This window comes from Brachyistius frenatus, unplaced genomic scaffold (assembly GCF_029030835.1).
Source record: "Brachyistius frenatus isolate BFR_SWC_R1_liver_20210118 unplaced genomic scaffold, ASM2903083v1 Contig_142, whole genome shotgun sequence".
Lineage (NCBI taxonomy): Eukaryota > Metazoa > Chordata > Actinopteri > Embiotocidae > Brachyistius > Brachyistius frenatus.
The window spans coordinates 993,743-1,017,041 of record NW_027210741.1 but is presented as its reverse complement, the minus strand read 5'-3'; the positions used below and the strand labels follow the sequence as shown (position 1 = coordinate 1,017,041).

Here is a 23,299-nt window from a genome sequence, read left to right as displayed (position 1 = left end):
ACTGCAATAACAGCAAAATCACCAATCAAGGTCATCAGAGACTTCCACAAAGATTGTTTTTTTTTAAATCAACCATCCAGTGAAAATAACTATTATAAATGAATTGGGTCTCCCTCTCCATTCATCCTTCAATTTTCTACATCTGCTTGTCAGCAATGGAGCCAATGTCAGCATGCACTGGGTGAAAGGCAGGAAAACGTTCTCAGCAAATAACATGGCACTGAACCTAAACAATATTTTGTCTTTCTTAGCCACACTGGTGGCATGACTCTAGAGAAGGCCTCTTTATTCCTGTCTGAGCAGCTATTACATATATTGCCATGATAATTTGTATGAGGCTAATAAAAAAATCTTGATAAAATTCATTGAAAAATTCCCTGAATGATGATAAACTCATAATACGGTAGTTTAAAATAAAGGTATGCCTTTTAATTGGTTCAGCTCTCACCTGAACAATCATCCTAGACAACAGCTGATACAGATACCTGATACACTATGAAGTGTACGTTTATCATTTATTTAACTAAAGCTGTAACAATTAGTTAATTCGTCAACCAGTTGATCGACAGAATTAATTGCTAGCTATGTTGATCATAGATGAATCGTTTTTAGTCACTAAATGCTACAAATCTCTGATTACCACATCTTAAATGTGAATATGTTCAGGTTTCTTTGTTGCAGCAATATATAACAATTATTAGAGTTAAGTACCTTTCCTTTTGGCATGGATATTTTTTATACAGAAAGTCAGAGAGCAGTTGCAGCTGTATGTCTTTTTAGTTACTACATAGCTCGATAGGAATCCAAACTGCAGCTGCTTGTCCATTAAAGTGACATTTTTCCAACTTATATATTTTTGTCAATACAATGTGGCACATAAAAGTAAATACAAAACTTCGGGTTCCAGTGTTCAAAAGCCAATATGTATATCCCATTAAACTCTACAGACAGACTGGATGAACCGAAGTAATTTATTTTCTAACCAAACAAAAAGCTTTCCTATTCTGTTTTTACCTTTCTATGGTTCATTGAACAAGGGAGTCAGGAGAGCGGTTAGTCATCTCTAACCTACCTCTACTTTAATTGATTCCATTCTTCACTCCACAGGGTTGACGTTGAATACAAGGCCACATAGCAGGTGCTTAAAGTTAGTGTTGAGCAGCAATATCTCACACCATTAGCCCTTTGTTCCAGCGATATACCGTTTGTCAATGTGCTGTCATTCTGTTTAACTACTGTAGTTCAGGATGGACAACTATGGTTCAGCTATAAAACAATGCAATGCAGCTCATATTTCTGACAGCGTCGCCTAGGTGGTTGGGGCAGAGACACAGGAAACAGTGAGGTTCTGTACACTGAGCCCAAATCAAGGGCAAATACCAAACATGGTTGTTGGAAACAAAACCATGGGGGAGACAGGGGAGATTTGAAACTCAGGTTGGAAGTGGCAGATAATGCGTGTGATGTTTTAAACAAATTGTATTTCTCCTGCTGCTTGACTGCATGTTTAGCCTCTTACTTTCAGACAGAGAATATGGCAATCGTGTTTTTGGTTTTACTCACTGTATTTGGCATAACACCCACATCTCACTATCACAGAACACTGCAATTGCCTAGTGCCTTGTATATACAATTTTACCTTCTCTGCTTCTCACACCATGTGAAAATCTGCTTCTTGTAATGCACAGAGGAAAAAATGTCAGAGGTGGTCCAGTGTTGTGACACGTCAACTCTTCAGGTTGCTATGGTTGGGACCTGCAGCTACTTCTGCACAGATTTTTCCCTGGGGCAATGACAGGTCCCATACATCATCATGGGTTAGGCCCCCCCAGAGTACAGTGGTGTGTCTGTATGAAGCGATAAGGGATTGAGAGACTGGAGGGTGCGAGCTTCCCCTTTTAAGTGCCTGGAGAATCTTTCTTTCCACAACAGTGTTGAGTGCAGAGATCCCTTTATTTCTGTTTTACTGACCAATAAAATAAAATAAAATAAAAATGAAATAAAATAAAATAAAAGGGGCAATTTCATACAAAGCAACTTGAAGAAATCCTACTCTTACCGAGCAAAATAAAGTCATCTCAAATAGTTGTTGAAGTTTTTTAGTTTGTTGAAGGTTGAATATTACCTGTTTGAAACTGGCTAGTAACTAATAATTTAAGAATTAAGGTTCTAAAACGCAATTCTAAACATGGCTAGAAAAATGGAAAGTGCAACCCAACCCAGATATGTCTCTGCTTGTCAGTTTGTTTGTCTTAGTCTTGTCTGACTATCTGTGTTTATTGAGTGTTGACATTCGTGGTATGAGTAAGCACTTTTACCTTTCACTGAACTACGGTCCAGGCATGGTAAAACGATAACTTTTAAACTAAATTCTTCTAATGCCTTTATACTTCTGTTGATGTGGTAGCATCTTAATCAAGAAGCAATGAGCGAGGAGAAAAACTGCTGATGACAAAAACTCTTTACAATATGTTATAAAGATCTCTTTTGATGTGTAACTGAATGGAATCTGAACACAATAATTATCTACTTAATATTTTGCCTTTAAATTAATAGCAAATGTAACAGTGATTTAATCCTGTATAAAAGCCTACCTTATAAATCAGAGTCTCTTGGAATCTATTGCTGTAAAAACAGAAAAAAAACAGAGGAGATTTTTATGTTATAGTGCAGTGATTCAAATGAGGGAGCAGACTGTATTTACTATATGTCATATGTTTCCATGCTCAAATTCTGGGAAGGAGATTTTCTCTTTTAGGGAAAATATCTTTACAAACAGATTAGGAATATGCAACAAAATCCAAGAATTGAAGAAACACAACAATTATCATTATCTCCAAAACAATCCCCTTTCTCCCTGGGAAAGAAGGACTTTCATTACGTTTCCGATGACATGGGAACAGAGTCAGTCTCTTTGTAATGGTCAAACACAGTTTGGTTGATGGTTGATGTTAATAAAAAAAAAAAAAAACACAAGGTCAAAGGTCAGGGGCCAGTCAGGTCACATGGAGAAAAGTGATGAGTTTAACTTGAACTTTTCAGGCCTTAATGAAATGGGCAGTTTAGTTTCACTGCTCATAAAAACCTGTGAACTGCTAGGAATGTCTACACCTGCAGAATATCCACATGAGTACCTGGAACATGACCTGAGGGGAAAACACAAAAAGTAGTCAGATGAAGATTGACAGAGTTAGGTGCGCAGATCCTTTACACATATACTGCCCTGCAGAAACAGAGCTTCTTGTTGTCCATTACAGCTGCAAAGACAATTTTTTTTCTGTCATTCCTTAATAATTTATGAGTCAGAAGAGGTAAAGTGTCAAGTTAGCAAAAGAGAGGAAAGGAAAAAGTAAGTATGTGAAAACCTAAATATTTATACTGTACAGTTGAGGTTTACCCCAAGGCACAATTTTAGGGTCAGTAATAACAGGTACACAGAAAACATTCTTACCTTCATTTGTATGCATGGGGCCCTTAAAATCAGATTTTTACTTTCACACCTACAGGTAAATAAGAGTTGTCAATTAAATTAAATTGCATTTGGTTTGGACTGTGGGAAGTAACCAAAGCACCAGTGAAAATCCATACATTTCCAATCACATTACTTCCACCAACAGTGTTTCATAGCCTGATATTGTGTGTGCACTGCGCAGCCTGCCTCCTCCTACATGGGCCACCTTGTGCGCGAGATAAAAGCTAAGCTGCTTATTTACTATCTTCCAAAACATAAACAGTATTCACAAATTCAACAAGATACCTAAGCTTTTTGAAATCGACAAAAGAGGAGACACCCTGTCAATATCAACCAATAAAGTAATTATGAGGACTGACAGAAAGAAAAAAAATCATGAAGTGAATGACTCAGTAAATACAGAGACAACACTGGACTGGCAGTCTGTGATCAGAATTGCAACCCTTGAAATCCTGCAATAAGACAAATTCTTGCATGTTTCTGTTTCAAAACATAAACACATGTTCAAAAAAACAGAAATGTGGATGGACTACTAGATGTAGGGGGACAAGGAGAGTTGGTAGTGACCCAGCTCCAACTGAGCTGAGAAAATTTGACATCCTCGCAAGTTGTAAAATAATTTTCACTGAAGGCACACAGCCCCATTTTTGCTGCTTGGTTGTCACTTTTAGACGGTAATAAAATCTCCGACTGAGTTCCAGTTGAGATCTTCTTAAAATGAACGAGTGACAATGGACAGAGATCAAATCCAAACATAAATTAGCAGAATCCTTTACCACCACAGTGTAATTTTATCAGCCTGAAACCTGAGCAGACTTTGACCAACAACAACACAGATATGAGCATCTCCACCATAACTTGTTAGTGATCAAAGTTGATACTCCAACAGCAATCCCCACATAGCAGCAATTGCACTCCTAAAATTGTTTTAGCACCAAACTATATTTTTATGATTAAACCATTACAGTGCCATTAGTCAACATGGCAACAGATTCAATACCATTTAAGTACAGCCAATTTAAACAGCATCCTACTCCAGCTTGCAAGATCACCAGGCATTTTGGATGAAGTGGTTAGCTGTCTGTTCCACCACCTTCGATGAAGTCCTAAAGTCAAAAGTCATATTTATTTCTGTACCTCCAAAGAGGTTTTTCTGTCCGTCTATCTGTAATATCCCTGATAATATCCCAGTCTGTGCATCAAGAACCGCATTCTCAGTTACTGAACAAACAAGGCTGAAATTGTGATGGGTGGAGCCTGTTGTGAAGGCAGTGTGATGCTGCTGCCTCATATCGTCAGTGCTGATGAGACAGGAGGTGTAAAAAATCAGTAATGAGATATAGATTATATGTATGTGAGAGAAACAGGAAGAGTCAAAATGATGGAGAGTCAAAAACAGGAACTGAAAAAAGTCACAGAGAGAATAGGAGAGAGAAGAAGGAGGATCACTCGAACATGAATACAACAAAGTCAGAAACAACATTTAAAAAAACAGAGAGGTGAAACTGGACTGAGGTGCTACAAGCAAGTACGAACCTCTTGGGGAAGGTAAATTTGACTGCATTCTGGATGAAGCCGTAGCAACAAGGACTAATGACAAAGGCGGCTCCAGCCTGGATGCAGTGCTCCATCACCATATCTGTTGCAACGCCACATGCATGGAGGGCCACCTGAATTGAAACGAAGAAAAAAACCTTGGTTTCTTGAAAACCTTTTATGTCCAAAAGCAAGGCCAAACCTGAGATCACTTGAGAGCATGCACTCAATCTCACTGATTACTTCCTAATGGCTGCTCCTATTAAATGCATCTATGTTCTCCAAGGTGCAGACTCGGGGAGCAAGAGTAAACTAAGTGTATTTGTGCTTTAGGAGTGGAGGCACGAATTCATCAAGATTCCTATTGAGTGGGTAAACTGTGCGTGGCGATGAACACCAAGCTATGCATTAATAATGGTGGTTATATACTGGATGGCAGAAAGTGATTAAAAGAGCCAATGTTTCAGCCGGCCTAAGTTCCAGTCGTCTTTCTTGTCCATTCCCTTTGAAAAAATACATCATGACTCCTCAAAGGCAATGAGTTTAATATCGACAGTAAAGTGGTAACATTTACTGGCTCCAAATATTCCCCATCAATGGTCCAAATAAAATCCATTATCAACTGTTTAATGTGACAATAGCTACAGAGACTCTACAATTAACCCCATCCAGCTCTGTCAGACACCTAAAATTTCTATTCTTGTTTTCCAAGAAGTTGTCACTTGGCGTCCGTGAGTCTGAATCGACTGCATGTTGCCTTGACAGCAGTGCCACAGGGAGAAGTTCAGAGCTGAGCCAAGATTGGCTGCAGCTCCACACATGGGGAAAGGGAAGGGAAGATACTGACACTCTGAGCACGGCCAAAGCCACTCCCGATGTCAGTGAAATGTCTGGAAAGGGGGGTTACATTTCTTAGAGGTGCCTAAACTCTCCCTGGAAGAGTTGTGCGATTTCACAGTCGGTACTTGGAAATATGTTTGGAAAGCTCTGTGTGGTACCATGACGTGTTTGGTCTCTGAATAAACGCTTATTAGAAAAAACATTATTTATTCCTCTGCATTGCATTGATTTAAACATAAATTCATCAAACGAAGCTGTGCAGATGAAAGAATAACCAGAAACTGAAAATTGGGGAATTAACATCAATTACGTCCATGGCCTTGCATCTATTTGACACTTAATCTTGCATTTATTTTTGTCATCAGGGAAAAGCTTTATACTTTTTCTACAGCATGTTTCAGACGGCTGATTAGGAGGAGGGGTTCCTATCAAAGGCCGCATGATGTTGCATCCACCACATCTAAAGCAAAAATAATTAACGTAGTCACACCATCACTCTCCCCCAGCTACTTAATGTTGTACATTAGTCATGCTGTGCTAAATCCTAATTACATTTCATAACCTTTAGCCTTGATTTAACACAAACACAAAGCCAGTCAACCAAAAGAAATGCACACAACTAAAATAAAAAAAACATTATATGTTTTGATACCCAATTATGCATTTCCAAGTTTTGAAAAATCTCTGCCTTATAAATTTCTAAAGAATATCTCTGTCCATTTTAAGAAGTATTGAAAAAGAAGTGCCCAATATGTTGTCTGTGTTACTAATTAAAAATGAATGATGAAATGTGTGCACGGCTTTTAAAACTCTAAAATCTCATCGTTCTACTGTAATACATATTCTGCTGAGTATTACCTCTGCACAAACAGACTAGAAGTATAATCATGAATGAAAATGCGACAACCACAGGGCCACCTATATTAATCACTCTTTTTCAGGAGTGGAAAAACTGTTTCCGTCTGTATCTTTCTCTCAATAATTACATCACAGAAATAATGAGGCTTCATTATTCACCCTTTGTCAAATAATGATATTAAACTACTGTTCTTTCAGGGGCTGAGAAAGAACAAGCTCCTGTAACAGAGCTCAATAATACTTAATCAGCATCATACCCTTCTGTAAAATTGTCTTGCGAGCTTCAAAAGTGTGTGCCACAGTTTGGAAAAACCTTTGGTGGCTTTCCTATAAATGTTGCACTGATTTTGTTTTATGATATTTAATATCACCTGACAATGAAAGAAAAAAAACATGAATGTCATCAACAATCTGTAAACAGAACCACAACAATTGTTTTGTATTTATAATTTCTGCGTCTACATTTTTGTTTGTATACGCATATACAAAAATATGAATGCATATTTGTTTGGACCAGACAAAAAAAAACCAGACAAAATGTGATTACATAAAATCAAAGAGTTGTTTTGCTGTTGATGCAATGATGCCTTTCACGGGAGATAAACATACTCAATCTTAAAGTCTTAAAAAAAACACACACATGTCCTTGGATGACATTACTTTTGGAATTAGACCTGATGAAGCCATCTGGGACTTAATCAATACCAATTTTTACATAAGGCTTCAGGTAATTCCTCCAACTAAATTTTGTATTCGCACAAACATAAAGAAGTCAACTGAAAGAATCGATTGCAAACAATCAGACCCTTAAGCAGAATCAATAATGGACATGGATCCAATAAAATCCAAATCAACTTCAAGCTATGCAAACTTTCCTGCCCCTGAAGTGTGTTGGCTGGATGTTATCCAACAGGGGAGAGGATAAAGGCTAAAAACACTGCATGCATAGGCTGGTTCTGATACAAGGCTGACACCTGGGGTATGCAAGTTCAGCCAGGAAGAGCAGACACTGACTAAGATTAGGAACACCTCAATTTAATTAGCCTGACTTAATGAACAGGACTAAAAATGGCTACATTTATTATACATATCAAGATTAAAATCAGTGTGATGGGTGGCTCCTTCAGGTAGAACTATCTGTGTTATGCAGGCGGAAGCTTAGCCACAGTATGAATCTCAAGCAGTGCAGAAAAGGGCAAAATTAAGCACCCATTTCTTACATAAATGTATTGTAAATCCATGTTACACGTGAAAAGAACTTGTGTGTGTTTGTGCGTGTGTGCAAGTGTGTATGTGTGTGTGTGTGTGTGTGTGTGTGTGTGTGTGTGTGTGTGTGTGTGTGTGTGTGTGTGTGTGTGTGTGTGTGTGTGTGTGTGTGTGTGTGTGTGTGTGTGTGTGTGTGTGTGTGTGTGTGTGTGTGTATGTAAACTTTCAGGCTAGGCTACACAAAAAACACCCACATGTTGGAGAGAAGAATAATCTGTGCTGTTTGTTTCTTGCCAAGTGGAGCGGGTCTCAGTGGAGGATGATGCTGGAACAAAAGCTGCTTCTAATTACAGCAGGTACATATATAATTCTTTATATAGATATATTCCTATTGGTCCCAGAGAAAGTTAAACTGAGGCTACTAGAGCAGCTGGCTTGTCTGAAAGTGGGCTATGACACACAACAGGAATATATTTGGGTGAAGACACTGGCCTGAGACACATGAATAACAACACTGACCAAAAGCGATGATAGTAAAGATTCTACAGGAAAGTAAAAGTTTTGCCTGTGTGGAAACAGGAATTCACAGAGTCTACAAAAGGTATGAAGAAAATCATTTTTAAATCCCTGTTTTTGTTTTGTTCGGGTGACAAAGTCAGATTCAAAAATCTACTGGATGTCAACACTTAAGGACATACAGTATTTGCTCTAAATTGATAGTAATTACCAGTGTAAAAAGTCAAGAGGTCTGTAGATGGAGGTGAGTGTTTTAAACCAGACCCTTAAGGGTTTCAACCTTGTTGGAGAGTTCTACTTAGTGCTGAATTTTAGTTTGTTTAAGCCCCATAAAGCATAGAGTTTGAAAGCCAGTCAAATATTTATTCTGTTGTTGCAGATAGCTCTGCAGAATTCAACACGTTCAGTAAGTTGGAGCTTAACAAACACAAACAGGCAGAACTGCAATGTCGGCAGACGTATTGGTGTAAAAAGTGAGTGGAGACTTAAGAAGCAAAAAGGTGACCCTGCAAGTGAACCTTCCTGAATACAACTTGAAATGGCTGGAAACCATGTTCCCTTTCATCACAAACCCTTTCCAAAGATCACACTTCCCTTTCCAGAGATGACTTCTAAGACTTTAATAAGAGTATGAAGCAAACCAAAAGCATAGAAGATTTCTACAATAAACAAGAACAAACGAAGAAAAATAAACCATTAATATTCTTCAATGCAGACATTCCTTAACCCTGATATTACCCTTGTCTTTAATTTTCTGGGTAAAACTACCTTTTGGATTTTCAATATAGAGCGGGAACAATGACAGTTTGACAGTGCAGGGTGCTAAAAGGGTTCTGATTAAAAGCTCCACATCAGGGAATGAAAAGCCATCTTAGTTGCACTGACAAAAATAATTACATGTTGGCATTTGCAGCTTCTGTAAAAAGATGGGGGAGTGACATGCCTCTCTGTGTAATTTTGGGCTGCATTCTTCTGTTATATATTAATATTTTAAGACTAACGATACAACACTCAAACACCTTGCAGGGAACTTGTGACTGTGGCACAGAAGGACATTGCATATTGCTTATGCAGTGATAATCAAAGGTGTTTAGGTCTCAGATCCATCACCAGAAAATATAATTAGTCATCTTCATTAACATTTTATTTTCCAGTTCAAATCTCATGTTGTGCCTCAATGTTAAAAAAAAAAAGGTCATTTCTTAAGAAAACAACCAAACGATGGCAACTGTTTTGACACGAGTGCTTCCAAACATCTCACTAGTGTCAACAAATAATAATAGACTGGAAAATTATTCTGGTGATGGCCACGATATTTATTTGTGTAGAATAATTTCATGTCATGGCATTGTTAATAAAAACAAATTTTCTTTGCAATATAGCTCAACGGGATAATTAGTAAGACAACACATTGTCTGATTCTCAGTATTTTTATGGAGAATAAGTTTTACCTCCTAAGCTTTAGAGTAAAATTGTATTGCTAATTATATCTTCCCTATTTTTTCATCATTATCTCAGAAAGCTATTGTGTAAGAGGAAAACAAAAAACAATTCAGTATAAAATATAGTGTGGAAATTATATTATGATTACATTTTACAATTCAAATTACACTGAAACAAACTGAAGTGAATAAAGGCCATTGGGACTGCTTTCTAACGGTGTTAAAAGTAGCATGCAATTATAGATCAGTACAGATAATATTGTGACTAATCCTAATAATCTAATTATTGTAAATTCCCCAATGGCTTAGGTTTTATCGTAGTCATCACAACCAAATTTTACATTGCATTTGCTTGCAATATTTTCAGTTTCTATTCTTCACAAATTGGTCAATTTTACAGTGGTTAAATCACCTGAAATGGTTTCCATACTGTCTGCAGATCCAGGGATTACCTGACAACAAATGGAGACCAAATGGTCCAAAAACATACGTATTCCTGTCAATACTCACCCCAATGTGAAACGGTCCAGTGAAGTAATCCAAATTGGCTTGAATGAAGCCAATGTTTTTCAGACCGAGCTCAGCAATGCGACTCTGAGCTCTGACCAAGGATTCTTCCTTGTTCTCTATGAGGATGACCTTGAATAAAGACAGAAAAAACTAAAAAATATCACATAACTATAAAGTAGGTGATTGTTACTTTTTCAAAAGCTCTAGAATGAGCAATAAATTGTTTGTCTACAATATAGCCATGTTTAAAACAGAGTGAATGTATAATTTTTTTTTTTTTTTAAATCAACAAAACCTTTATAACTTAACAATAAACATAGATTTTAAATGGATTTATAGTAACATGAAATTATAAGAGGCCAACTAATATATTTGTAAATACAACATGGCAAGTTCTTCAGTATATCACAACAGTTTGTAACAACACAGTAGGAGCATATGGACTCAGATAATGATTAACATTATCCTCTTATCATTACTGAATGATCTAATTTAGCCAGTAGAATGTCAAACAACCCCTAATGCCAGTGAAAGGTAACCAGACTCCAAAGAGAAATCTTAAAAAGTATTTTTTAACCACAAGCACATATCTCCAAACACACGTTACCTGGCAATCTGGAAGCATGTGAGCCAGGACAATCCCCACATGGCCCTGTGAGATGGCAGGGAGAAAAACAGAAAGAAAATGAAAATGCACAACAGAACACAGCACACATCAAAGAGGATATCAATTGAGTTATGACTAGTGCTGCCCTTTCTGACTGAGTGCCGACCCTTCAGGCATGCAGTGCTAAACTCTTCTGAGTGTGCATTTTCATGAGTGCAATTATCAGCCTGCGTTTGTGCACTGGTCAACAAAAGAAAGCATTTAAAGAGGGGAGGAAATAGGAGAGAATACAAGGACTCGTTCCTTTTCGCTGGTCGCTAATGGAGCAGCAGTCTAATATGGTGATAAATGCACATGCATTGCTGGACTGATGGTAGAACACAAGTACCGTGCCACTGCAGAAATCCACAATGGTGTATCCTGGCCTGGCTAGCTCTGTAACCATGGCAACCAAGTTATTCAGCTGTTGCATCTTCCTGACTGCACGGATATTTGACATTTTCCCTGCAAAGAAAGAAGAAAAAAAAAGCACAAATTCTCATTACATTTGAGGAAGTACTGGAAACCAACAGGTTTGTAGGGCCAATTCATCTGAAAACTCAATTAAGGGAAACAATAGAAACTGCTACAGAAGAAAGCTATGAAATAAAGCTATTTGGTAACTTAACTTATTACAATAATAATACTATAATTTTACAGAACAGAATTGTTCCAGTGGAGTCCAAATCAAACTTTCATGACTCTGATGTCTTCCTTTTCATTGCTGTGAGTGAGCAAACAGACGTTCCTCCAACTGTTCAAAATATGATTTACAACCAGCCATTTCAGATAATGGTTATAGCACACAGATGAAAACGCCTCCACTCTCTCATCAACATATTTCTGGCCAATTCCCAACTGGGGAGTGCAAACAATATTTTAACATTGTAAAAAGCGGGCCTTCAAGCTAAAATCAAGTGTCTCTTTATTTGTGGCAGAACTTTTAGCTGCTGTGTGAGCTCTAAATACTCCATTAACTCAGAGCATATTTCAGTTTCCTGCTTCCTCCGACTTCTAGTGCACCACATCGGCAGTGAGCCATTGACGCGCTGTGCAGAAGCCATCTCTGGTCCATAAATCTAGAGTGATGAGAGTTTCATCATGTACCCCTGAGTCACTCCCTCACATTCAGACAACTGAAATATCAGAATAATATTATTCCTATACTTTCCTGCTCACATTGTGTCTTGTGTATGACAACAGGTGAGGAGGGATGGCAGAGGAGATTCTCATTCTGACACAAACAGGAAATTTCACAATGGCATTATTCAGCCTCCCGCACTGGCTGTTCCCAGTTGTCGTTGAGGATTAATTTAAATACAGAGAAACAGAAGTCGGGTATTGACTAGACTCTGCTCTTCATTTGGATGAGTAATTCACATGGGTGTAAACATTTCAATGTATCCATGACTCCAGAGAGCCTCGGCATTGAGGCCTTTTGATGCCTTTGAACGCATTTAGATTTTTATTGCAAATTAAAATTCAGCAGGGCAGCAATAGAGAGGGGAATCTATGTATAGTGAAATGGAATAAGCAATCAGAAAAAAAAAAAGCAAAGATTAACCCTTTAGGACTGAAACTTTTAAAGTGATAGCAGTTTCAGGTTACAACTGATTATTAGACCACTTGGACACAAGCTTCAAACACAACAATGACGTATATATTATTACCAGTCCCTCCAGGAAATTGCTAGCCTGCTATTACCAGACATAAATTCCCTGTGAGAATATATGGGTCTGGCCACGCTCTGAGGATTGTTTCCAGTCATTACATTCCAATGGGCATAGACATCCTTCAAAGGCAACCGTGTGTGGAGCCACAAAAAAGATGTTAGGTAAGTTCCAAATATCTATCAGGCAGTTTCTCAAAGTTAATGCCTTACATGGTCAGAGTGCAGCGAAATAAGAAACTAAGGTTAGTTATGCCAGTTATTACAAAATAAAACTGTATGGATTGATTTATTTATTTTTTTTTTTTTTTTTTTTGTCATTGCGTGTGTATGATTGACTTTTAGCATTTTTTTTGCTCAAACAAGATGGAGTTTAAGGAAAGGTCATCACAGAATTAGAGGTCAGCATAAGCAGCACAAGAGCTAAATACCTGCCAGTCAAGCTTTCCCTTTACTTTCAATTTCATTGTTTTAATTTGGTTTCAGGAAAACTAGTAACAATGCAAGATATAGCAGACAAAGCAGACACCTAGAGGGGGAAAGGGAAATGTATTTATTTTGTCCTTATTTAAAAAAAATGCTTCGGTATTGGTAGGGAAGGGGAAAATCAATATCTTAATTAAAGATACAAATGGTTATAGTGCTACCTTTAGCACAATAACAGACAACAACAATCCCCAAAGAAAATGTCCCTTTCCCGCTGCAACCTCATTCAGTCCTTTCGTTTTGCCTTGATGCAACTAAGTATGGATAAACTGAGTGGCCTTTGAAAAATTTAACACTTAATTAACACTTGTGCCATTGCAGAAAATATTGCCGAGTATCAATGAGTAGCAGTCAAATGTTTTTTACTGTATCAAACCCCAAGATAGAGAGATCTCTAACATTCCAATGGAGATCTCTATCTTGATAGATTTGATAAAATATGCAAATACTGGAATTTAGCCTTCCACCACATATTTTTCAACCATTAAAAGATGAGTCACATTGATTGAACTTGCTTCTTTCACCTCTCACTTTGATGTGACTATATACATCCTTTCACGCTGTCCCTTTCTTTACTAGCGGTGTGCACAAGTAATGAGGCCACAAGGTAATGATCCAAAACTGCTTATTTGCTAAGAGGGTCACCCAGATAAAATACACCTTCGCCGGCATGTGTTTCATAGGATCTCAGCTCTAAATTGCAGTTCACAGACTGAATGTGGATTCTGGACAATTCCGTGAAACCCTGGATTATGTTCAGTGATGAGGTTTTTGAATGGCAAGTGTCATCCTTTTCATCTGTTATTCCAAAAACCTCAACAAAGACAATATAGTTATGACAAGGTTAAAGGTAGGCATCAAAAACCTTTTGGGTTAAGGTTAGGAACAGAGTGTGGTTATGACAACTAGATTGCAGGTGCTGTATTAAAGTTATGCAGGCGAAACACATGAAGAAGATTTGAATGTCTCCTCAAATGTGTTTGAGACATGAAACATTTAGATGAACAGGATACAATGAATCTCTAAGGGGGTGGAGTGGAGCTGCACTGTCTTTATATAACACTAACTACTAATATTAAAGAAAGTAGCATATTTATCAATGCAAGGCTTGAGGTAAGGCATTCTGATGGAAGGATGGTCTCACTGCTCATTAAACAAAATGTTTACATGACAATATGATGCCAGGGTAAGCTATGATGCGGTTTCTACAAATAGTATGAATCACAGAATAATCCATGTGCCTGAATGAATGTATAATAAATTACAACAAAGAAACAAAAAAATCACAGACCATGTAGTTCACAATGAGCACAGTAGGCCATTATACAGTGGGGTTTTTTTTCCAACACTTTTTTCTCATGCATCCCAATTAAATCTGCTGTCTTCAAGACACTTTATTTAGAAAATAAAAACAGCTACAGAAATCACAATATGACAGAAACTGCCTGTCAGGCATACAGGCCAACCGCAATTCAAGTGTTGAGTCGAAAATGTAATTACTTCTTAGTTCCAGATAATGTTTCCTTGACCTCTTTGGATATTGGTCTGACATTTTCCTTTGGTTGGAATATGATGGGGCTCAGGTGTTTGCTTCCGAAAGGCTTTTGTGTTTAACCTCCTTCCACAGGCTGTTGTGAGCTGAAAGCAGAACTATGTTGGTGGAGTTTATGAACAAGTGCACGGACACCATCCCACCTGGATAACTCATGGCACAAAGCGAGAGATGACAGAGCCAGGAAGAGTCTTGGTAACAGGGAAACAAGTTTTCTTTTTTTGCAGCAGGTCATCTCTGCTTTACCATCTCTCAAAGCTAAGAGAGGAGAAAGCATGGAGTGGCGGTATCATCGGGGGAGACTGAGGATCCATTCACCCGTGTGTCCTTTACTGCTAAAAGATACCTATACCACTGCTGTTGCTGGCAGCGAGCCCCGATCTCGTCCTTTTTACCCTGATGCTGCAGAACTGCCCACGGCCTTATCAAGCAGGTCCATCACACAGATTAGAATGTAAACACAGTGCTGTGGCACAGGGGACCTCTGTTTGTGCTCTGCAAGATCCAACAGCTACCACCTCTGAGAGGACATGCTGGTATAAAAAGCAAACATGAGAAGGGCTGCTTTGAGATTTACCTTTAGATTATTTAAATTCTGGCTTCAATATTTTGGATTGAAGTGTTTGGATCTCGTGTTTGCTTGGTGAAATTATTGCTAACTCTATTGGCATACCGGCCAATAAATAAATTACAGGAGAGTCTGATTTATATTATATTTGAAGACAACCTATTTATGTATTCAGAACAGTGCATGCCTTCTCTGAACGGTAAAAGCACCATCTCTCGTGTTACAGACAGTGCCTGTTACTTTTAAAGGGTGCTGTAATATAGATGATTTGTAGCCTGAATAGCATTAGGCTAGAAACTTTTCATACGTTAAAGTGCGTACATTGGAGTAGCTCAGTCTTGAAAGTAGAGAAGTTATCTGCTGGCTTGCACTAGGTCTTTTATTGCCACAGAGAAAATGAATTCCTTACGAGCAGAAAGCGTCTCCAGACGTGTCAACCAGAGAAATGTCCCAGACAGACTCATCCATTAACAGCCAAGAAATATGCTGTCACAGGACGACATGATAAAAGATGGCGAGCCATAAAGGACAGTCTTCCAAACACTTTGTGTTTCTAAAATGGACTGATTTGAAGAACATATGAGTATATGAGGGTTTGAATGCAACTTTTGTTGTATTTTATGTCAGTAATAAATGTATGTTTGGTTTGTTAATTTGCTCTTAATAATGAATGTAAATATTCACTTTTTTAGTTTCAGTAAAGGACACTTCAAAAAATGTAATACTTTATTTGATTTTGATTGTCAATTGCGATCTTATATTTCTAAAATAAGTAATAGATTTGACGGTACATATAGTTAATAAAACAAATGGACACTGGTTTATCCTTGGATGTGATGTTCGATAATTCCAGGAGAAGGCAAGCTAAATAATTTTTTTGATTAAATCATATTCATTTACTGTATTTTTTCACAACTCACAGCACAGCCTAATGAAAACAAATACAGAAAAGCACAGGTCAGTATATAGAGGAGAGACTCTGATCAAGATAAAAGATGCATATTTTGCATGAGAAGTAAGATTGAAGAGTAAACTTCAGTATTCAGCTCCATACATGTTTGTGTCAGTATTAGTGAAATAATCACCATAAGGACACACTGCGCAAGTGTATGGGAAACTAAATCAGAAAGAGGAAAGTGCAGTTCGATTATCATCAGATCCGTACTTGATCAGAATCCAGGCGATCAGAATCACATCATGAATGCCTGGATTCTGCTCGAGTTGACAAGACAAGGCTGGCTGCCGAAGTCCTCCTCACAATAACATTGTTTTCTTGTCTTGGCTGCCACTTAGAACAATGTCGTGTGTGTCATAAAACCAGCTGAAAGGATCTTGTGGGAGCTCTTGGAAAGAATAAAAACTAAAGAACACTGAAAACATTAAACAATAAAGTACAAACCTAACCAGTTAACACTTGCAGCAGCTTAGTGTTGGTCTACCAGCTGAATGAAATATGAAATTCATACATTGACTGAGGCCTACCTGCTCCGACTATGTGAATATGCCATGCAGCAACAAAAGGCTGGCTAATGTCTCCTATTACACCTGCTGTGAGACAGCAACCTATATATTTATAAGGGACTGGAAGAGTGCAAATTGCTGCTCTCTTAAGTGCTGTGAATTGCACTCAGGAGTAAACTGACCAACCCTAATAAAAAGCACTCCCAACCACCTAAAAAACAAACTGCTTGGAGCGCAGTAGCAAAAGTAAAATGGATTACAAAGAATTAAATAAATGTCTACAAGATTAAAGATTGTGCCATACAAGGTTAAAAGAATGACAAATTTTTTTTTTTTTTTAAATCACTTTTTAAAATTCTGACCTTCTGATTAGTTGTCCTTTAAACTTTCTTTGCATTTACTGTGTAACAGCATTTGAAATATATCCTGTATGTACTTGTTAAAAAAGTTTACAAATGACTCGATCATCACTTTATGATGGTCAGACTAAGCAGAGCTCAATACAGCTACCCAATTGCAACAAATGGAAACATTCTAAAAGGTTTGTTCAATTTGTTTAATTACAACTCTAATTCCACAAAGATAGTTACACATCTACTATAGCCTGCCAGAACACAACATTTTCTCAACAACTAACACGGAGCAGGCCTCCCTTACAGCACAAGCTACGTCTTTGTTAACTTGTTCTATGATTTTAGTGCTGTTTGCTGACAAGAGCACTTGTAGTTGCTGCTCAGTGAGATGTGAAAAAAAACATCAGAGGGAGACTGGAAGGGAAAGCACAATAAGAAATGGGAACCATTTCTTAAAACACAGATTCAGAGGTGCATGTGTCCTTGTTTGGTAAAAAATTTCTGTATAAGGACACAAAATGATTGATCGAAGTTCCACAGAGTTAAAGGCACTTTTGACATATTTCTAACGTGACAAGGTTCTGGCAGTGACCCATCTTTCTGTAAACGGGCACAATATTTAGCTGGCATGGCTTTAGTTTTACCTTGGCATGCACTACTACCAACAACTTTCCCATAATTAAAATTTTGAAAGTTTGTTGGCATGAACAACATGTGCACTGGTGTAGAAAAATTTGCATTTGACCATATGTTCATCATTATGGAAATCTATGAACTAATGAACAAGGAACGTTTTGCATAACGTTGGTAATTAATGACAGAAGATTCATCAACATACACACAGCTTTCCTGGTAGTGTAAGTGCAATGCCATAGCATACCATTAGTTTTACCAGCTTATCCTTTAGAGTGAGAGGGAGAAGTAATTAAATATAATATTTTTGAGTTGCCTTAAAATAGAAAAAACATTGACAACACTGAATGCTTTCATTGTTGTCAAGCTGTCAGGAAAGAAATGTTTGCTTTAACAGCATGTAGTCACGGAAAGTTTTCAATGTATTTGTTTAAGACTGTGATGACAAGAAAAATGAACAATAATGAAGACAAACGCAGGAGGAAAAAGCCTTCTTACTGTGCATCATTCAGCAGCTTTGGAATGTCTGAGACATGACCAGACGTAGCTGAAAGCGAGAAGTCGGCATAATTATCAAACTCCCATGGTTCCTCTCATGTCACGGCACCTACCCAATTTGTCTGCACTGTTTTGTTTCAAAATGAGCATACAACCAAACTGAGATGTCAGTTTGGCTCCTCCAAATATAGCCAATTACTGACTTTTTTTGTACACAGGTTCAAAGCATCAAATCAACACATGCTAGACACGCTGACATCCATTATCACAATAGAAATCTGAATTTCTGTTGGCACAGCTAAAATGCTTAGTCAATGTATTCACCCAATTTGACTGTTATCAAACTATTGAACAGTCTGTTATAATCTGTTCCAAAGATATGGGCAGGTAGACGACTATTAGACCTACATGGCAAACTGCAAAGGCTAGTCGGTAACAATAAGTGGGCCTCCCAGAGGCCATCGTAATTATGACGGAAGCAGGGGAGGAACTGAGGTGATGTAGTATAAATAGCAACAAAGACCACAAAAAGCAGCAGGTCGGGGTTGATTGGATGGATCAAACACGACTTTCATCTAGGAAAGAGGTCGTACATGTCTTTTCTTTCTAGCCTATGACTCTCAGTTTGCCAAGTAGCTCTGGTAGAGAGCCAGCCCTTATGGGACAGATGTGTGATTATAATTGCCTATTCAATAGACTGATAACAGTCAAATTGGGCATAGTAAAAATGTTACATTACTTAAAAACTTTACGCAACTTTACTTACATAGGTTAAATGGGTAAAAATTTTAAGTAACGTAGAATTTTTACCAAAATTAACCAAGTCGTCTTGGCACTTAAATCTGACCAAACTGTGTCAGAACGTTGAACACGTGTTTGTTAGTTCAACTGTGTTGAAGGAGGTCTGCTACACCTGCCGCTGATAATGGCCTCCTGAACCTACCAGAAGGCTTAACAGGCCCGTATATATCCCATATTTTTGGGATAGGAGTTTGATGATAACCACCTATTCAATCGTCCGACAACTATCAAACTCATCAACTAATAAAAGTTGAAAGATTTGCCATAAGTGTAAATCTAATCCATACATCTTTCTTTAAAATTTCATTAAAAAACAGCTGTTTGATAAATAAAGTGAAGTCAAATAAAGTGTTACCCATGAGCTGCTATGGTATGAATTGTAACATAAAGACTTTAATGTTTGGATGTCTGTATGTCATATGGTGGATTGACATTAAAGAAGTTGAGGTTGAAGTAAGCTTTCCTTACCTCGTTTCAGCTGATTGTATTTCACACGTATTACAGCAATGTAGCTTTTTTTCCCCCATCAAAGACAATTTGTTGAAACAATATTGATATTCTGGGAAGGAAAATACTATTTATTATAATTTATTTGAAAAGGGTGACCAAAGGGAACCATAATAAGCTAACCAACACATCCAAGACATTTATGTCTTATTTCAATATTTATACAATCATATTTTATATTTTGGCCATGATAATAATCTCGCTACATTTCGATATTGGCACATTCATGCAAAGCAATCTCTCTCCTTTTGGCTGCCATTCAGTGTGTAGAGTAAACGTTGACTTGCAGTCTGTCTCCTGCGTACTGTTCTCTGCACTATTTGAAGTGGACAGGGCAAAACAACACTACACTCCTCTGCTTTAAAACTTGGGCAGTTTGGAATCGATCCACCCTGTCAGTGAAGTTGTTGCCAAGGGCAGAGAAAAACATTGTTGTGCTTTTTCAGAGAAGATTCAAATGACTAAACTCCTGTGATCCTGACCAGCACATGCACAGCTCAGCTCAGGAACAGATGACCTGAGGCTACCCACAAGCTCACATGTCGGTAAACCATGTCCACACGGGAAACATAAGATTTTGCTCAGGTTTTGTGCTTGAGATAGTTTTCACACTTTAATATCAATCAATCTGTCCTGTCCCAGGATGCATTACTGCATCACAAAGAAAGTCACATGTAACCAGTTTCCCTACTGATCAACTGGAAGAAAGATGAAAGCACTAATTCCAATTTACATATATCATATTCATATTGAGTATATTCCAATAATTTAAATTTCCTGTGCTAAAAAAAACAGACATATCAATCAGGATAAACTATACCAGCTTCATCACGGCATTGTGAAGCATCTTAGCCAAGAAGACCATTGCTATAATGTAAGAAACGGAAATGGCAAAACATTAACAAACGTTTGGGTGCCTGGCCATACTGCATCTACGACATTCTGATCCAAATTAGAATAAGAATTGTTAATGTTGTATTTCTCACAAATGTATTGCTTTAAATAAACTGGCAAAATGTGGAGTAACTGTTATGATCTACCATTTTGCTTCAGCTCTATAAAAAACTATAAAAATGAATACTTGTAATAAATTTGAATGCAAGAAAAATATATGAAAATTGTAGTGTATAAATCCACCTGTTCCTCCAGTTATGTATCCCTTAAAATCTCCTTCCCCCACAATTCCTCCTTTAAACTAAGTAGTTTGTTTTTATTCAGTGCACACTCTCTGCTCTCTGCCAGAGCTGTCAAAGTCGGGGAGGATGCGCACAATGCTGGCATCTGTGCAGGGCCGTGTCGACGTCTTTTGGCCTGCCACCTTTGTAAAATCTTCAAGCCCGTATGGCTTTTAGCCCTAGCCTTGCTGTGCTAAGTCAAGTATAAACTCCAGCCAGCTGGTCTCCCTACTCCTCTTGCTTTTCTTACAGCAAATGTTGGGTTGTCAAAGCCGGGGGCCCCTCTATAGAGAGAAATAAAGGGACTCTCCCTTCAACTCTGTAAGCTTATGTTGTCATCGCAGAAGATTCCTAGAGCTTGAGAGGAAAGTTTGAACAACAAATACTACTTTTTGACAGATTGCGGATGATTATCCCTTCAAAATAACCTGACTTTCTATTGCCTTTTTTCCACCCGAATACATCTCAATTAGACTCAACTCTACTAAGCATGGGCATTTCAAGTAGAAAACTATTTGAAATTCTCTCTGAATTTTTCAATTATTAATCAACTATTCACCCCTCCCCCCATCCACTGCATCTTTGAGATTAGGGACGTTGTTTGTGCTGCTGAAGTGGGACAAGAATCAAGGGATTGCAGATTGGCCGCAAACACTACACATGCCCTTTGGATAATTAGAGCAGAATTTAAATGAGCCATTATTGTGTGTTACTGAGCCACCTGCATACTAAAAAAAAAAAAAAAAATAAAAAAAAAATCACATCATACACCCTAGTATTAAGCTTGGCCAAATTTTCTCAACATATAACCCCAACTGACTCAACATGATACAATGATTACATTTTGACAACAGGATACACTTGAGTAACTCTGGGGATATGATTCACTGTCCAAATTTTAACAGCCACATATGCACATTTATCTAAAAGACTATAATTATCAAGTAGGTGATGGTATGATGGCTCCTGCAACCTCTGTGGTTTATGTTTTTTATGAAATGAGCTGCAGCCGCAGAAACAGACAAAACACACTCAAGCTGACACCTATAGCAGTGTAAGCAGACACCATGAGGGTGTAAAAAACACAAGGGAAAACACCATTAACAAAAACACAGACACGTCGAACACAGACAACGGAGACATACAGTACATGCCAAAGTCCATACACAACCCTGCTTTGAGTCAAATTAGATGTGGGCACTAGGGAAGGATCCTCCTGTATTAGAAGCACATCTCACGGTACACACTAAAACAAAATATGACACATTATTACAGGTCACCTGATACAGAACAAATACAAAAATGATGGGCCTCTTTGTTTAGTTATGGGAAGAAAAATGCAAATGTGTCACACATAGTGATGGGAATGGAAAAGGCTTTAATTCTGTTGTCAGAGTTTGTGGGAATACATTTTTTTAAATGTCTTTCTGTCAAAGTAATGTTTACAAACTCAAATTGTGGTAGTTATGGACAGAAAAAAACAAAGTGACAACTCTCAAAAAGAATGACTGAAATTGACTGATGCGTACCACATTAATGAATGAGGTATCAAGCTACTGATATAAACTGCTAATTTGCGTAACTGAACTGGTTCAAGAGTGTTGTGGAACATATTAGTCATCTATTAGGGAAGCAACTTTCATTTATTTCCCACTACACGCTTTGCTTTACACATGTTTCTTAGAATGAGAACAAGGGCAGATCAGCATCTGTCCCCCCTCATTTGCATTTTTCTGCTGGGAAATATCGCTTCATACTGTCATCCAACATTTTGAAGGAAATTTGTGAAAATAACGAGTTTGTTGCCAACTAAGATTTTTTTTAAGGACACAAAACAATTCACACATTTGCTACTTTTAATAATAATGACATTCTCATTTTGACAATTCAAAAGTGTTAATTTAAAATGTACTAAAAAAGAACCACATAAGAGTGGATGGATATCATGACAATAGCCCCAATATTACAACATCTTTTCAACTAAAAAAGCTAGAGCTAGAACAATAATAACCTTAACGGACAATATATATTAAATGCAACTTGGATTAACTCTGGCTGGGATTATTTTACGGTCGTCAATTCAATCAAAACCTCTGAACATTTGAGAACAGCATTTATATAAACAAAGGGTTCTAAATATATTTTACAGATCTATTAGTTAAAAAAGTAATTACATAATCATGCCATATCTGTACCAAAAAAAAAAGGATCTGCAACTAAAAAAAGAAAGAAACTTTTCCAGGTGAGGAAGTTATTTCATTCAATTTGTTGTAGCCTTCAAATGTCATAAGATATGATCCAAACATGAGTTTAACCGATAAGACGCGCCAAACTGTGCTCCAAAGGAAAGGCCTGCAGAGGAAAGATTTGCTTTTACATTGTGCTCCCAGCTGAAAACATGAATCAGTAATTAATTACGAGTGTCGTGAAACGGCGCAAGAAATACTCTGTAATCCAAACCTCACTGAATGCTGGCTGAGGGTTAGGCAAATTGTCTTCCTGCTCCATACCCACACCGCAATGCCTCAGCAGAGATTATTGAACAAAACAAAACTGAGGAGACAAATGCA

General features: G+C 37.7%; 1 protein-coding gene across 2 annotated transcripts in view; it reads right to left on the bottom strand.

The window, feature by feature from the left end:
- Window positions 1-23,299, bottom strand: part of gstcd (glutathione S-transferase, C-terminal domain containing) — a 45,884-nt gene that overhangs the window by 5,508 nt on the left and 17,077 nt on the right. Inside the window, exons 5-9 of one of the 2 annotated variants that reach the window (XR_011311667.1) lie at window positions 11,376-11,491; window positions 10,988-11,032; window positions 10,381-10,509; window positions 5,009-5,142; window positions 2,595-3,500 (exon numbers count right to left, since the gene is read on the bottom strand). Coding sequence is in view for 1 of the 2 variants with exons in the window: in XM_069715384.1 (XP_069571485.1) it covers window positions 2,595-2,625; window positions 5,009-5,142; window positions 10,381-10,509; window positions 10,988-11,032; window positions 11,376-11,491 (455 nt within the window). In the remaining variant the exon portion in view is untranslated. The remainder of the gene's footprint in view (window positions 1-2,594; window positions 3,501-5,008; window positions 5,143-10,380; window positions 10,510-10,987; window positions 11,033-11,375; window positions 11,492-23,299) is intronic. The other variant, XM_069715384.1, reaches the window with a different exon arrangement.